The sequence below is a fragment of the Podarcis raffonei genome, chromosome 1 (assembly GCF_027172205.1).
Source record: "Podarcis raffonei isolate rPodRaf1 chromosome 1, rPodRaf1.pri, whole genome shotgun sequence".
Lineage (NCBI taxonomy): Eukaryota > Metazoa > Chordata > Lepidosauria > Squamata > Lacertidae > Podarcis > Podarcis raffonei.
This window is the reverse complement of record NC_070602.1, coordinates 92791428-92809412: the sequence shown is the minus strand read 5'-3', so window position 1 is coordinate 92809412 and position 17985 is coordinate 92791428. Positions and strand designations below refer to the sequence as shown.

Here is a 17985-nt window from a genome sequence, read left to right as displayed (position 1 = left end):
CATCCTCCTTTTGTGGCAACTCTTCTGTAACACGGGAGCTGCTGAACCCGATGCGACTTAAATGCACATGATTAATGTGGGCCTGGGCCTGCAGTCGCTGTGATCTGAAGTGGAACCCTGGTAGCTATTGAAGTCACTTTGGTGTAACGGACTTCCCTGCCCACTTAAAATGTGCCTTGGGTTGTGGGTATCATGCTGTATATGCAACCTGACTTTATACATTTGGATAATGGCCTGAGGTTTTCATTGCAATGTCTTATATGTTGTCTGTCAGGGAACTGCCATCAGCTCAGAGGCGAGAAGTGGAAGGGCAGCTGGGTTACAGGGAGCCTCCAAAGATCGTGAGAAGCAGCACTTCCTCCACGGAGGGGGGAAGCCACGCCTCCAGCGGGGAAGGGATGCAGGGCTCGGAGGATGCAAGGGAGAGGCACAGCACTGGGCCTGAGCCAAGCGGGGGGGAGGCAGGTCCCCCTTTGCCCACGCCTTCTCTGTGCAGTCGGTTTACGCACAGAGAGGGGAGGTGTAGGATGGGGGTCAAAAGACTACTCTGCTGGGGAAATTTTAAAGACTGCCCACTCCCAGATTCTGCTAGTGACTAAGCAAGACATGGAATTGAGACGTTCTGCACTGTGAATGTTTTTGCACCGATAATAAAGCCTTGAAAAGACCAGTGGGGGTCTTGCCTGTTTGCTCTTGAGCAACCACTCCGACCTACACAACACTATCCCTCAAAAGTTATTTCTGTTGCCACATTTGGACAGTGTGCATTCAGTCAGGGCCACTGCTGTTTCCAGTGTTTGGGTCCATCTGTATTCTCTTAGTGGGGTTTTGGTACTTCAGGGAGACCAGCACCCGCAGTTTCTCTATCCTATTTCCACCTGTAGGGCCTTTTCTTATTCTGTTCTCCCTACAGAAGTTCCACCACAGCAGGGGTCGGCAACCTGCGGCCCATGGGCCACAAGCGGCCCACGGAGGTCGTTTAAACGGCCCACAAGCCCCTCCCAAACTGAGCCGTCTGCTCGGCGAGTCCCCGCGTGCTGCACTAAACCGGCACAGCGTGGAGCGGGGACTCGCTTCCGCAGTTCCAGAAATTGCGTCTGCGCAGACGCGACCCAGCCCACAGAGCGATCTCTGCGGGAGTAAACCGGTCCAGGTGAGGTAAACGTTGCCGCCCCCTGCACTACAGTGATAATCAAGCTTCAGGGCAATAGAAATGGAAATGCTGGGGCATGCCGAAATGGGGGAATTGGCTCTTGTATATACTTAGGCTCACTTCCTTGGAGACCTGCCAAGGCTAATGTTGTGGGACTCTCTGGAGGAGATTTTGGGGGGCGTGGGGAGAAGAGAGGAAACATCAGTCCTGTTGCACCAGTAGAAATCCTTTACAGGATGCAACCTGTAAGAAGCGCGCTTCAATTTAAGCACAGTAATAGGATAACACTTAAGTTGGTCATCTGAGGTCAGAAGTGGCAGAGTACTGTTGCCTGTAGGGATGGGAAACAATCACTCTTGTTACATTTATACAACCAGCCAGGAGGATAATGATAATGGTGTTTAGTTCTTCATATGCTCAGCCTCTTGTACAAAGAGTACATATGCATAGGGGAAGGGTTACTCTCCACCCCTCCCGCCAATGCCTCAGAGACATCTTGTATGCATCTGTAAGAAGTGTGTTTCTGCCAAGTGTATAAGTGGTGGTGACATCAGAAAGAAAAAATATTGCTTGCGAAGCTGTGGTGTTGGGCTAGATTTGTTTTATTTTCTTGGCACAAAAGGGCTATTTTTTGAGTGGCTCTGCCAACAGAAATGTTTATCCGGGAGTTGTTGTGACCGCTAGTTATAGGTCAGCCTTCAGCAGTAGCTGCTGATGCTGCGTTATCAAATCAATTATTTGGTTTAGATTCGCCCCCCCCACCCGATTTGACTGGAGAGCAAAGAGGTGAAAAGGGGCTGTTTGTAGACAATAATTCCTGAAGGCCACAATAGCTCTTAGTTTAAATTACCTCCCTTTAATTGTGCCACTGCCCGTAAGGAAAAGGTTTTCAATGTTTAGTGAAAAAAGTTGACATCGATATTCTAACAGTACAGAGTTGTAGCAGACCTTTTAAGTGTCCTTGTTTCTTCCCCACTTTGTACAAAAGTTCCCACTTTGAGTGGGGGGGAAACCCTAGCCAGGAAAATTTATATTTAGAGCCACGAAAACCTTGTTAGCCAAGGAAAAAGTTTAGGGTTTCCTGGGCCGGATTAAACTAATTTGGTGGCCTAGTGGAAAACAGCACAAGGGCTCCTGTTAGTGCAGTTGAGCTCCCCGCCCCAAATCCCCTCCATGTGGCCGGGAGAACCCCAGAACAGCATGCTTTTTTAGGGGGAGAAGAGGGGAGATAGTTCCACGGTTCAAGCTAAAATGCTTGCACTTACTGAATGATAGTACTGTATTGAATTCCAGTCCTTGGTTCCAAGTTTATGGGGCTCCAGGATTACTAAGGGTTGCATCCAAAGCTACCAGTCTGTTATCAGAAGGGCCTTTGCAGTAATGGAGATCAATTTCTGAAAGTCGTGCAAGAGAAGGATCCAGTGCAACAGCCCCACTGGTGGAACCATTTTACAAGACCTCACTAGTGCATACACATTTGTCTGCTTGTGGAACCTCTCGGGCAAGAGGATCTGTTTGAGAACAGCAGCCCGCTAGCGGGGCAAATTTGAGTTCCAACTCTTTGACTTCATTGAATGCAACCCTTAAGCATCAGCCTTGCAGACACTTATTCTGGGAGGAACCTCAATGAAAACAATGGAACCAGTGTGGTGTGTTGGTTAGAGTGTCATACTAAAGGCTCACCCAGACTTATCCTGTGCCTGGAAAGCATGGATTTGAGTAGTTTTCTGCATGTCCTATGCTTTCTAGGGACAGATCTGTGCCGTTTTTGCCCTTGTCCCACTGATCTCCACCAAAAATCCCACACTTTAGCGATAAATTGGAGCAGATGTCAATCCACAGAAAACCCGATTGACGTTCTCTCTGATTCAGACGTAGAGTTTGGGTTTTCCCCGGGGGAAAGTGGTGGGGCAAGTCTGGGTAAGCCTTAAGACCTGGGAGACGAGGGTTCTAGTCCCCACTCAGTCATTAACCTCACTGGGTGACCTTGGGTCAGTCACTGTCTCTCAGCCTTACAGGTTTGCAGTGAGGACAAAATGGAGAAGGGGGAAAAGCATGTGCCCCACTCTGAGCTCCTTGGAGGAATGGTGTGGTATAAATCCAATTTTTGAAAATGCACACATTTCTGAATATAGGATTGCACCATCAGTGCAAATACTACATTGCAGTCCGCAGGCAGAATTCTTATTTTCAGCTTTACTTTCCTTGTCCTAAGAAGTGTGGAAAATCTGTCTGCCTAATGGAACGTTAACAAATTCAGTTTTGTGCTGCTATTCTTTGAGCATCCTAAGATGCATGTTTGGAAGTGGCAGAATCTCAGCAGGATATTCAAATTCACCCTGACCCCCCCCCCAATTCCAGTGGCAAGTCTAACAGGGCCTCTCTTTTCTGAGGATTTTCCAAAGCTAGGTTTTTAAGACTTGCAGTTCTGCACAGATCACTGTGCCCTTTAATCTGTTTTTCAGGAATAATGACATTTTTATTTTTCAGGAGAAAAAAACAATTATTAGCCCTGAGTTTGGTGCAATATACAGTGGTACCTCAGGTTAAGTACTTAATTCGTTCCGGAGGTCCGTTCTTAACCTGAAACTGTTCTTAACCTGAAGCACCACTTTAGCTAATGGGGCCTCCCGCTGCTGCCGCGCCGCCAAAGCACGATTTCTGTTCTCATCCTGAAGCAAAGTTCTTAACCTGAAGCACTATTTCTGGGTTAGTGGAGTCTGTTACCTGAAGCGTATGTAACCTGAAGCGTATGTAACCCGAGGTACCACTGTATCTTAGATCAGGCTTCCCCAACCTAGTGTTATCCATATGTTTTGAGTGACATAGTGTTATCCATATGTTTTGGGTACACCTGGCCTAGACCTTGCTGAATGACTAAGCCCCTGGACCTTTTTACTTACCAGCCACAGTAGTTTCAGTTGAGACTTCGTTATTAGTTGTACTGTACTAATCAAACACATGCAGATTTAAGCAACATGTAAATAAGCAATGGATAACAAAAGATGGGCTTCCTTAAATTCTTAAAAATGGTGGACCATGGTCTTATGAAGCCTGCAATAGTTTATACTGGCATGATCTTTTTTTCATAAAGTCAGAGAACTAGATGGTATCATAATGGAAGCATGTTTCACCTGAAATACTTGGACAGAATATTTCTGGAGGCATTTTGTTTCTGAGTTGAAAGCTTCCATTAAACTTCTATTTTCAGAAGAAGAAGAAATAGTTGTAGTACTGTATGTGGAAATAACATGCTCCTGGTATGTATATGCCTTGAGGCTGAGGCGTGAAAGAGGCAAGATATTGCAGGAGAAATGGCAAACATTAAAAGAGGATTGCTGAGTGTTTATTTTTATTATTGGTGTTGCAGAGTAGTGAGCAAAAAGAGAGGGAATGATTAGCATGCTAAGCAGAAAACATCAGAGAACGAGTTTATTTTTTCTAGATAGATAAGATGTAAAGGAATAAGGAAAAAAATGGCAGTATTTTCTTATAACCTTTGCATAAGGTAATGAACTTCTAGCTCATATTATGGGTTAGCTTCAGTGTGCCTTAGCCAAAATTTTCAAAGCCTCTAATGTCTTCCTCTTTGAAAAGAAAAAAGGAGGGTGTGGTTTGTCTATATTTCTGGTTCTGCAGTTTTTAAAAAATGCTTGTACTTTATTGTGGTCTGTAGAATGTAATCTGTACTCAAAGATTTGTCAGATAATGTGTATTTTGTAATTGGTGCCAAAAACATGTGGAGTTTTACAGCTGGGGGAGTATTACAGATGCAGGAGAGAGATAACTGACTGGGGATGTCTGTTTTGTTTTTGTTTTACTAAAACCCTATACTGTACTGTTGGACAAGGTGGGCAAATCTGTCAATTTCAGTTTCTCATTAAAGAAAACAACTCTTAAGTTCAGTTCTCCAGATTTCCTCGTTAGTTTGCTTTTTTTTAAAGAAGACTTCTTGTAAAAATTCATTGGCTCTTCAGTACAAAATTGTATTCATACATATTTTTGCAAATCAAACCTGCCTTGTGTAATGCATTTTTAAGTTATTTTCATCAGCACATATATATATATATATATATATATATATATATATGGCACAAAACACAAACTGAATCAAAAATCGAATTTCTCCCCTATCTTTAGCTGTTATTAACAATTTTATACAGCATTTACATTATATCCATACTCACCCTGAGCCTCAAAATGAGATGGAAGAAAAAAACACGTTTGTTTAAAAAATAAACCCCAAGGATGCCTGGGTAGCTCTTAGTGCAGAGGAAAAATACAGAAGAACAAAGCACAGATCACTGAAATAGTTCGTGCAGAATAATCTTTCAGAGTGTACCAGGCCGGAAGCATGCAGGAGGTTGTTTTTTTAAGAAAAAGAAAAGAGTAGATACATGAGAGGGCTGAAATGTACTGTACAGAGGTGAATTTTATTCTAGTGCCTCTGCAAGCTCCTCTGTTTCTCTTTTTGCATTTGCTAGTCGAGAAATAGGGCTCATCCCACCTTCATTTAGTTCAAAACGTTTATATGCTGCCTATCCAAATAAAAAGTCCACCATGGAGGCTTGCATATTAAATAGAAGAGTGCACGCCCACCTGTTGAAGTGTCATTGGCAAGGGGTGGGGGAAGATAACAATCTGGGCAGCTGAGCTAAAATGGTCCCGCACCCCTGGAGTAAGGTGTTCCAAAGGCATGGGGCCACCATAGAACAAGCCCTCTTGTGCCTGCCAATCTCATTGGTTAGTTGGCAGGCAAACAAAGAGGACCTGTGATGCAGATCTTGAAGGGCATGCAAGACAACATGGGTGCAGACAGTCCTTCAGATATCTTGGACCTATTTCTTTCAGGCTTTAAAGCTTAAAGCTAGCACCTTAAATTAGGTCCAGAAATGCAACCACGTACCCACCTGCCCAGTACTCTCTAGTGTTTTGGATTTTATACCAGCTGAGGCTTCCAAGCAGTCTTTAAAGGCAGCCCCATGTAAAGCACGTTACATTAGTCAAGCCAGTACATGACCAGGACACAGATTACTGTGGCTAGGCCAGATCTCTTCATATAGGGTGTACCAGCCAAACCTGGTGAAACAAACTCCTGGCTATTGATATCTGACTATGGAAGCACACAAAAATGCTAACCTGCCATCCCATAGATGCCTGAGATATAGGCATGCATTCCTTACAAGTTCTGTTTAATTTATACTGCTTTTAATGGATTTGTATGCTTTGGCCAGAAGCCCTGCATGCAGCTCATCCTGTGTTGACGAAGAACATTTCCACATGTCGGAAGCAACTAAGAGATTATTGGCAGTGCAGTCCTCTATATTAGCCTCCCCCAACCTGGTACCCTCCAGAGGTTTTGTACCAGTCACAACCACTATGGCTGTGCTGACTGGGAACAATGGGAGTTGTAGTTCAAAAACATCTGGAAGGTGCTTGATGGGCAATGCTTCTATACTTGTTTCTTTAGAAGTCTCAGAAGTTAGTCTTCCTGTATAAATTTGTACTGGATTACTCTTCAGCCATAAGGGTCCTACTCTACCCCATCCCACTCCAAATTTAAGGTAGAATGGGCAAAGTATCTTGCCCCCTAGGTGCATCCCATCATGTTATCTGGTCAAATGGACTCTTAAGGTTGTTTTGTGTATAGCTAGAGATGTTGGTGGCACTGTGGGTTAAACCACAGAGCCTAGGACTTAGCGATCAGAAGGTTGGCGGTTCGAATCCCCGCGACGGGGTGAGCTCCCATTGCTCAGTTCCTGCTCCTGCCAACCTAGCAGTTCGAAAGCATGTCAAAGTGCAAGTAGATAAATAGGTACTGCTCCAGTGGGAAGGTAAACGGCGTTTCCGTGCGCTGCTCTGGTTCGCCAGAAGCGGCTTAGTCATGCTGGCCACATGACCCGGAAGCTGTACGCCAGCTCCCTCGGCCAATAAAGCGAGATGAGCGCCGCAACCCCAGAGTCGGTCACTACTGGACCTAATGGTCAGGGGCCCCTTTACCCTTTACCTAGAGATATTGGACAGAATAAACAAGCAACAATAGAGTGGTTCAACCCAGATGCAGGTTTATTGCCTGGTAAGAACTGGGTCTCTGGTCTTTGCTGAGCATGACCTGATTTCCGGCTTGACCTTTCTTCTAACTAGTCCTTTAAAAAATCTCTGCCAAGAATTGTGCAATTGCATACTTGTGATTGTGCTTGCTTGCAAATTTACTTATTCTGTTTTTTATGACACAGGCTTAGCTAGTGATTTGTGCATAGAAAGTTCAAATGAGGAAACTTTTTTTAAAAAATCGTTGCGAAGTAGATAATGCGTATGTGTAGCAATAAGAAAGCCACAACTAGGTCAATATATACTTTGCCGATTTTGCAGTTTCAAGTCAAACTCCTTGCATTTGTAACTTGATAATTTGGAGGGATTTTTTCCCCTGTCTCCTCAAATTGGTGAACAGTTTTCAACATCAAATATGCAGTGTGTGCCCACAAAAATGGTTTACATGCTTTTGTTTTTTAGTTTTGAGGGGTTTTTATTATAAGACTAGAATATCACTGTTTGGAATGAGGCAAGATTTACATTTCACATACCAAATATAACTTCTGGCCAAAGATCTCTTATTTCATTTTGACAGGAACTTGGATTCCTATGAAAGCTCCTGAATAGCAAGATGGACTGTTTAAGTAAACTCTAATATTTTTTAAATGTTTTGAAAAATGCTAAAAGAGCAGCACTTCTGGGGTTAAAGCCCATTGGGGAGCGGGGAACCTTTGCTCAGCACATTCTATGGCCTTCGGTACTAAGCCTTAATATCATCAGCTCCTTGTTTGTAATACGAGATAATGATGGTCTGCTTTGCTGGATTACAAAGATACTGGCTGTGAAAAGCTTTGCGTACCTAAAGAAAGCACTGTGTAACTACTATTATGACTGCTGTTAAACATGCAAAGGCAAAGAAACTGGTAGAAATTTGACAAGTAGTAGCCTGCAATTGGAGTCAATACAGGAAGATACCTTACAAGTGAGCCAGACTACTGGTCCATCTAGCCTGGTATTATCTACTTGACAAAGGTTCTCCAAGGGCTTTCCCCAGCCCTGATTCCCGAGATCCCTTTAAATGATTAGTGTTCCTTAGTCCAATGGATATTCCTCCGCCAACACCAACATTCCTTTGGGAACAACAAGTCTGATTCGTCCATAGTGGGGAAAGGTTTGGGTCTGAAGCAAGAGAGTAACCATCTGTTTGTCATTCAGCTGCTCTGATCTCTTTCCATAATTGCAGAAATCTAAATTGTGGTGGTTTGTAGATTAAAAAATGACTCACTGATTTTCCTGCCTACCTTGGTATTTAGGTGATACTGTAAGCATTTAAAAAGGGTTTGCCCGTAAGAAAAAAATCCACACACCCCCCCCCCCCAGTTTTGTTTAACATTTACCTTGATGAGTTCTGAGGAACTTAGATGTTTGCTCACTATTCATAACAATTGGTCTGGCCAAATAAGAATATTTCCCTGCTATGGATTTTGGAATTGTAGGTCTTCATTAGACTTGAACCATGGCAAACTGGAATCAGACTCCCGGTGGCTGATGAATGTTACTGACCTTGAACCAGTCAAATTCTCTCAGCCCAACCTAACTCAAGGGTTGATTGTAAGTTAAAATGGAATAACCCCAAAGGTTGTTTTTATGAGCTTTCTGTGGGATTTACAGGATGAAAATTCCAATAATAAAAATATCTTCCCAGCTAGCTTTGTGTTGAATCATTACAATCCTTTGGGCAAACTGATTTTCTCATGCTGCATACTTCAATTTTGTTTCCTCGCAGGAATTTGGCAGCAAAAAATCCATCACTTCGAGGTGTGACTTCACTGAAAATCTAATAGCCAATGGTTGTGCGGGGCACTTTGAGAGTACAAAAAGCAGCATTAAAATAGTGAAGAACCTTCCTTTGAGCAGCAAGGGCTCTAGTGTGGCCAGTTCGGATGTTATCCAGATAATGCCACAAAAGATCTCACTAAATCTGCGGCCTGGTAAGTTAGCACCAAATGTCTGTAACCTGTATTGTTAATTTGCAAGCAACCTGGACACTATGGCAGGGAGCCAGTGTGGTGCTTTCCAGCTCCCATCAGCCCCAGCCAGCATGACTTATGTTCAAGGATAATGGGCACTGCAGTTCAACAAAAGTTGGAGGACACAATGTTGGCTTCCTCTGCTCTATGGGTTGGCTCACATGCAATACCAAACGATGGTTTGGAGATATGGGAGTAAGTCCTATGCCTGTTGTTCCCGTTCCCCTGCTTTCTACTCATACAATCCAGTTTTTTAGTTAGTTGCTGGGTTTATTTATTGTTTATATATATTTACAGCATCTCTGCACCACCATATAATAACATACCAAGGGCTGCAACAAACCATAGTTTACCATTGCCTCAGGACCCTGTAATACATAATTGTAAGTAAGGATCAGACTCTGGGTTACAGGCATGCCACAGTATTGAGAAGATCTCTAATAGTCAAACCGCCCTTGTTTCCTCCCCTTCCTTTCTTGGAAATGAGCCTTCCCCAGCCCTGATGCACAACTGCAGTCTAAAACAGCTGGAGGGCGTGAGGTTGGGGAAGTGTGTTGTTGACTGAGAAACTTGCCCACACTTCTGCTTGTACCACTACTTTTCCATGGGAAAACCTGCTGCTTACCACTGACTCAGAACAAATAATTGGTTTTTCTGTGGCTTGATGTTTGTTCTGATTCGGCAGTAAACAACTGGTTTTCCTGGGGAAAAGTGGTGGAACAAACGAAGAGCTGCTTGGACCCGTGCTCTCAAGGCATGGGGCAAATAAATGGAAGTGTGGGCACGCACTGGGTTCTCGATCATTAAAGTTTTATGAAACTGTTCCCATTTCCCCTTGAAATCCACCAGCTACTCATCTTCAGAAATTATTCCCATTGTATTATCTCTTGTCTTAACATGGTTAAGTGACTCACAGTCATCCCACCTTCCCTGTAAAGACAAGATGAGCTTTGATTGCACTGACTCGAGAGATGAACTTTTGATCCAAGAAGCTAGAGTTTACCATATTATTAGCTTTCTGCCAAGATGAAAAAATAAAATGGAAAAATCAAGAATCTTGTTGTGGAAATAGTTTTGCAGAAAAGAGGCATTCATACAGTTTCATCGTTTGTGCGAAAATATTTAGCCTTTGATATTTGGTTGTTTTGTTTTCTAAAAAGGCCCTTTGTATTGAAGCTAAAGGCCATTATGAAAGACAGATTCACTAAACAATTGTGTACGTGCCTGGAATGTCTGTGTTGTGTTGTAGTCCAAGCAAACTGCAAATAGAGGAAATGTTTTCCCTTTCCAGTCCTATCCTCCTCTGATAAGGAAAAGGTTTAGGATTTATTTGTTAATAATAAGGAATTTTTGTGTGTTTTTTTTACTAATAATGAGGCTCTTGTATTCCTCTGATGTGAGCCCCAAGTTCATAAGGAATTCATATTGCCCACACACTTAAAACTCACGAATTTTCCCGACATTAAAATTAATCACAGCACGAAACAAGAAAGTCCCATCACCCAAAGGGGAAACGCCTGTTAGTTTCACATAAACTATTGAAATTTGGTTACTGAGCATTCTAGCTTGCAAAAGCCACCCTGAAAAATGGTTTTAATCTCCTCCTTCCAAAATTGCTGTCATTGGGCTCATTAATGGATCTCATGTAACAGCTCAGTAGCATTCTCATCATGCACTTGACGGAAAGCAAAGTTGACTTGGTTTCATGCTGGTGAAGCTGATAGGATGTTGACTCCCAGCAATGTCTGTTCCCTTTCTCTGGACCGGATAGAGCAGTATTCTCAGTGTAGACCCTACTCTGACTGCCAGTACCTCTCAGCAGAGATCTTTCCTGCTCTGCTACTTGAAAAAAAATAAACTAGAGAATGCTTTTTGAGAAGCTTTCTGTATGCAAAGTCTATTCCGTTTCACTGAGCTTTGGGTGCATACCTTTTAATGGCTATGGTTTCTTGTAAACTGTTCTCCCCAATGCAAATCCATTAATATAGTTGCCGCTGCTAAATGAGACACGGCAGCAGATACACAAAACTATATCCATGGCCCTGCTTCTGTTTTGGACATCAGGTAGGCTGATCTAATCGATCTATGCAAATCCAGAGTGGATGCAGCTAGGAGCTGGTAATATATACAAGCCTAATGCTGTAATGTGAATGTTGATTTTAAAGCTTTCTATTGATTGAAAGTTCACATTTGATTCAGGACAAGTTCACACATTCAGAATCCCCCTCCATGTGACGCATTCCAATTGTCCTGGAGAGAATGCGTTTGCAAAGAGAAAATAGTTGTTGAATGGGAACAAGGCTCCCTTGTTTGCTAGCAGTTGCAGGGTGGAAAAAAGCTTTGCTAGAGCTGAGCCATCTGTCACATCAATCACTTCAGCAACAGTGAATCTTTAGGTTGCAGGTGAAATTCTTACTTTGGCAAGGGGGGGGAGCAAATCCTCTTTCAGAGCATAATAAAATAAAATTACAGGGGCTTTAAAAGCAGTGATAACAAAATGTGAAAGTGTAGAAAAAATATGTACACAGGAAAAGCACTTCTGTATGTATGTGTATATAAGCTTTTTACATAGCTTCACGGGTTATAATGGTCTTTTACTGCAGAGGAAGCCAATGGCATATATTGTCCTAAGCCAGCCCAGTCTTTCAATGCTCCTGCAGCTTCCCACTCTTAGGGACCTTGCTACTTTGACCTTTTAGCCCGTTGAGCCTTTTCTTCCTTGTCCCCCACCTCTCCATCACTGCATTATGCTTTCAAGCCGTTGTCCACCCACCCCACCTCAGTTCCTTTGCGTCCTGTTTCCTCCTCCTCTCCCTGAGCTAGAATCTGTCCTATCTCCATCTATTACCAATGATGAGTACGAACATTGTAATACGATCATATATATGTCAGTGGAGAAAGGAAGTCGGACTACTGTCAAAAAGAAGTTGTGCTAAGTTACTCTGCTAGCCATGTGGAACTGCTGTTGTTGATGTACATTCATCAGTTTGTTTTAAGTGATTTTACTGGATTTTAATGTTATATGACCGTATGGTTGTGACCTGCCCTGGGACCTTATGGTGAAGGGCTTTCACTATCAGGCAGTTCTTAAGAGGAAGCTGGATGATGCCCATCTACTGCTGGGTGTCCACAAAACTCTGCATACCTATGGGGCCAAAGTAGATTTAATCTTATTTCGCTAGGTTGTGAAGAGAGGAAGGATTATGTCTGTAAACCCTTGAAGCCATAACTTCCTAGCTGCATACCTGTGTTGTGCAGCTGTTACCAAAACATTATACAAGACGCAACAGGACATAATTGAGTGTTACAAGCAAGGCTTCCGTTTGCAAACAGCCCTTAGTGTAAGTGGTGGAGAAGCATTTATAAAATGAGCAGTTAGTAAATGAGACTGACTCTGTTTTGTTTCTACACCAAGCAAAATATATATTTCAATAAACAGGATTGCTTCAGTTGAGTGGTCTAGGAGTTGATCTGCTTTCTACTTCCTTGACAGTCTGGAGGTGAAAATCTTGCACTTGGGTGGCTGGATCTAACTCACCCAGCTGTGAAAGAGAGCCTGATCTGTTGAGCTAGAAATGTCATTTGATGTGACAGAATAGTGCTCCCAGGCAAAGCCTATTAGAACCAACCATTACGAGGCATCTGGATTTCAGTTTTCAAATGCTTATCCTGTCTTTTCAATGGGAGGGGAGGAAAAAGTGGCAGTGGGATGCATGTGTTATAGTAGCCTATTATAATATGTTGGATTTAACTTCAGTTTTTGTTTGAACCATTTGACGTAGCAACTGATGGTTCAGAGCAGAGCTTGACTCTACATTGATCATAGAAGTGCTGATATTCTCCTGTCCCCAACTAGCCCAGTTAACACAGGCACCCAAACCCTAGGAAAATCTAAGGCACATTGTTGAGCTGGGATACTGCAGGACCACATGGTCCTGTAATCACCAGTCCACATTCATTCCATTCCACTTAATTAAGAGAGAGAGAGAGAGAGAGAGAGAGAGAGAGAGAGAGAGGGGCGTTCATGCAGAGCCCCCGGTCGTTTCACGGACTATTGACCTGCACACCACTGCTTTATTCTTCCGCTGCCACTAACCAGGTTTCTTCCGGTGAAATACTGAGTCTCAGTCAGGTTGTAAAGTCAACAACGAAGATTAAAGTTTATTGAAGAACAAACAAGTTTTAAATATATTCAGAATGGTTTCTCAGATGCGCGCCCTTAACTAGATGTGGCACTATCCCACACTGTCACACTCTTCTCTCTCAGTTCTATCCCTGTCTCTCACTCTAGCTGTCACAACCGCTATGTTCGTCTTTCACTGCCTCTGTCTGACTCCTCTATCTCCCAATGGTAAAACCCCTGGGCTGAGCCTCAAAACCAGGTAGGCTCCACCTCTGAGCTTTCTCATTGGTCAATCTACATTAACCATTTCCATCCCCCTGTACAAACAAAATCACAAGGAATGGGCAAACGCCACAGAGGGAGAGAGAGTAGGGCCCCTTCCACCAGCTTAATGGAAACATACTTCTATTTTGGTTCTTCTCTTCTCAGAACGCTCTCCATCTGCAGCCATTCTGAGGGAGAGGCAAGGCAGCAGGGCCCCCTCCATTGTTCTAGACAGTGGCTGGCACCTTCCTTAGAACTGTCTCATGCACCAGCCGTGGTACATGAATTTGCTTATTTTCTTCTTCCTTTCTGGTTCCCTTTCTCTTTAGTATTGCATCTGTTTGATTGTAATCCATTATTATTATTGCAGTGAACTAGCTTGAGTGCATTGGTAAACAAAAAATAAAATAAAAAATGAAATGGCTCCCAGCCAGTCGCTGCAAGTCTCACAACTGGGAAATATTGTTGTGGCTTGGCTGCCCGCATGGATGCAAGCTAAAGAGCAGCCACATCAGAGTAGCACTGCAGGGTTATTGTTGTGGCCCTGATACCACCTGCTGATGGAACAGACTCCCTCGGAAGGTGATGGACTCCTTCATTGGACGTTCTTAAGCAGAGGTTCGATGGCCATCTGCCATGGATGCTTTGCAGGGGGTTGGACCAGAAGACCCTCAGGGTACCTTCCAACGCTTCAATTCTATGGTTCTAACTTGAGTAATTGCTTCAGTTGCTCCCCCTTGCAATTGCCAGGCTGCTACTGAAGCCTTAATGGAAGGGCTCTCTTACAGATTTTACAAAAAGGAAAGTATGCTGTCTGGATTTTGGCATGTTATATCAATTACATGTTGCAACAGGAAACTTTGTGAAGAAGTATTCATATTTCAGGCATGAATCTGTGGCTATTTCTGGTAACAGTTAAGGGGGTGATTTTGCACCGCCAGCTGAGTGAATGCAAGAGGCAAAGAAAGGAAACAACTGGCTTGCCTTTTGCTTGTTATTAACCTGCCACAAACCTGCTGCTTCCACAGGTGATCCAACGCCTTTCCATGTGCACGTTCGGCAGGTAGAGGACTACCCTGTGGACCTGTATTATTTGATGGACCTTTCCCTCTCCATGAAGGATGATTTGGACAACATCCGGAATCTGGGAACCACGCTGGCTGAAGAGATGGGGAAACTCACCAGCAATTTCCGCCTTGGGTTTGGCTCTTTCGTGGACAAAAACATTTCTCCCTTTTCTTACACAGCACCTAGATACCAGAACAACCCTTGCACTGGGTAAGCAAAGGGCCAGCAGCTGCTGCAGTTGTTGCTTTGGCACTGAATGTGCAAGAACATAAGATTTCTTTCCTATTGAGCAGAGCAAGCTAGAACCTGCAGCAGCATCCCATGGCTGCAGGGAAGGGCTTGCAAGACCTCACAGCTTGCAGGATCATTAAAAAGTAGACACCTCACATTTGAAAAAACTGGTCTATTTTCAATTTTGTGTAGGATCATGATATCTGCAATGCAGTGTTTTTATATTCCTTTTAAAAAATATACGTTCTAAACTGTGCAGATATAAATATATTTGGGAAGTGGAAACTTTGGTCCTTGGGTTTTTGAAAATATTATTCTTTATATTCTTGGCCTATGCGTTTGTGTATGTAAAATTAGGGCAGTGGCCAGGATCCAAAGGCCCATTCAGTCTAGTGCTTTGCATAGGATTTTCTTGGCTGGACGTCCCCTCTGACTGCATGGCAGAAGACCAGGCCTGCATAGATGAGTGACTCACCAAGCTAAACTGGGTCCATCTACTATTTGTTGTGGCTTGACAACTTCCTGGTTTTTTTTACAGGTCCCAGAAAGGCAGCAAAACCAAGCATTGCGAGTCCCTTCTAGACTGGAGGGCTGCAGTTGTGTTAGTGGGTCCCAGATTGTGTGGGCCTGCAAAACACCTGCAAGCAACTCAAAGGGGAATGGGTTGTTTGCAAAAGTAGTTGATGCATGGTGAGTGGTGTTTGCCAAAGAGTAAAAGTTAAACAAACCTGAACTCACCAAATGATCACAAGCCTTTGAGCTACGCAGCTGAAAGTAGTTCTTTGGATCCCAGCTAGTATTACTGTGTAACTTGCAGGGAAGTTTGGGGCAGTTAACAACTACTGTCTCATACTTTTTTTCCTGGAGCAATCTCCAGGATTTCAAACAAGAGCCTAGTGGGGGCAAATTTATTTGGCATGAAGCCAGTGGTTCCTGATAATTTAGCAACTCTTCTGTGGCTTTAAGAAAGAAAAAGTTTTAAGAGATTTTAAAGCTCTGTGGACAACACACTTTGGGAGACTTTTCTAACCCTAACCCTAATATTCAGGTATAGGCGTTCCTGCAGGCAAAATCATTTACTGTACTTAAAAGGAGAGCTTATACGAGAAAGAGAGAAGCTGGAGGCTCACTCAAGCCCCCTCCACACACTGCATTTACACACCCCTTTCCCATCACACCAACCACACTCCTGGCACAGCCAAAATGCAAATTTGTGTGCAGTTTGTTTTTGAGCGGATGTGTTGCATCCAAAACAAAAAACAAATTATTTTATGCATATGTATTTTTCACCAGTCTCGGCAGCCTTGCTTGCATTTTGCTCTACCCCAGGGGTCAGCAAACTTTTTCAGCAGGGGGCTGGTCCACTGTCCCTCAGACCTTGTGGAGGGCCGGACAATATTTTGAAGCAAAAAATGAACGAATTCCTATGCCCCACAAATAACCCAGAGATACATTTTAAATAAAAGGACACATTCTACTCATGTAAAAACACACTGATTCCCGGACCATCCGCAGGCTGGAATGAGAGGGCAGTTGGGCCAGATCCGGCCCCTGGGCCTTAGTTTTCCTACCCATGCTCTACCCCAGATTGAATTTGTATAGCAATTTATAGATTTTTGGCCAGCATCATTGCGGGGAAGGGGGTAACAGGGTTGCTAGTGGTGAGGAACATGAGCTGAAGCATTGAAAAGACCATCAGCTATGCAAGTATTGTTCCTGAATCTAAATCCATGAAAAGTAGAACCTTTCTTCTTTTAAAGCGGGAGTCTTCTGTAGTGTCCATTGCACGCATGCATATTAGTTTTAAAATACAGCGCTCCCTGAAAGTTGCAGCCTAATCCTATGCATGGTAACTCTGAAGCAAGTCTCACTGAGTTCAGTGGGGCTTACTCTCAAGTAAGTACCTGTAGGACTGCAGACTTAGGAGCAACCTAACTCCACGTTCCTCTTTTCAAAGCATTCCCACATCTGGAACCCCTGTTATCTTCTATCCAGTCTCCGTAACCTTGGGCATGAGGGAATCCACCAAACTGCTGAAATTAAACTGGCAGTCAATGAATGCTTGGCCCTGGGCATGAGCCTTTTCGCTCTGACGGTTGCCTTGTGTCAGCCAGTTGAGGCCTATTATGCACGACATCATGCTCACCTGCTCTGGGCTCTGTGCAGCACAAAGCTCCAGGGATACTGGATACTACTGTTTCTTCTCTGGCTTATGTATCCCTGCAGTCTGTGTGCTCGTTCCATCTATGCAGTCATTGTTTGCATTGTTTGCATCACCTTTGTAGGGGGGAAAGTGATGTGAATCAGGGCTGCTAATAGCCCCGAGTGTTCTAAATCGGGCAGGCAGCTTCCACAAGTAGAAGAAGCTCCTCACTTTAGCATTTGGCTCTCCAGTTCATGGAAGGCTGAGATCGGAGAAAGGGATGTGTTGGAGGGTGTGAGGCGTGTCAGCGGGCCACTGATTTGTGCGACTTGTCATTGCTTGTAGACTGTGAACACCTGAATTAGGCTGATAACCGTGTGGAAAAAGGAGAATGAAACCACAAAATTGTGGAAGAGAACTGTAAAGTGAACCACTATTTGTAGACAAAATCTCCTGCACTTTAATTAACAATATTTTTGGGTGTGTAATTAGTGCACATCGTCCAAACTGTTCTGTGCTAGGAACACAGAACAAGAAAAGCACTTCAACCCCAAAGTGACAGCAGGGGAAGTCAGGGTTTTCAGCAAATTTACAAGGCAGGCAAAATACGAAACATACGTATGTCCTTCTCTAATGTAACTTATCATGGTTACAGAGCCCGTTTAATCACACCCACTCAAGGCCACATTTTCATAACCTAATAGAAAACTCAGTATCTTTGGCCTGGTGGATACAATGCTGACTCTCTGTATACTCTTCTTTGGAATCAGGAGTTTCTCAAATCAGGAGACAGGCAGTTCTTCCTTTACCTCTCTCCCCCCAACCCCCTTGGCTGCTGTTAATTACCAGTGTCCCTTGTTCTTGCTTCCCTAATTTATGGTTCAACATAAAGTGGTTTCCAACATTAAGTGGTTTCCAACTTAAACATGATTTGATACCA

At 43.5% G+C, this 17985-nt stretch overlaps 1 protein-coding gene across 2 annotated transcripts in view; it reads left to right on the top strand.

Annotated features, from left to right (window-relative positions):
• Positions 1–17985, top strand: part of ITGB5 (integrin subunit beta 5) — a 74199-nt gene that overhangs the window by 12036 nt on the left and 44178 nt on the right. For both annotated transcript variants that reach the window (XR_008332324.1, XM_053404347.1), the window contains exons 3-4: positions 8973–9177; positions 14632–14881. Coding sequence is in view for 1 of the 2 variants with exons in the window: in XM_053404347.1 (XP_053260322.1) it covers positions 8973–9177; positions 14632–14881 (455 nt within the window). In the remaining variant the exon portion in view is untranslated. The remainder of the gene's footprint in view (positions 1–8972; positions 9178–14631; positions 14882–17985) is intronic.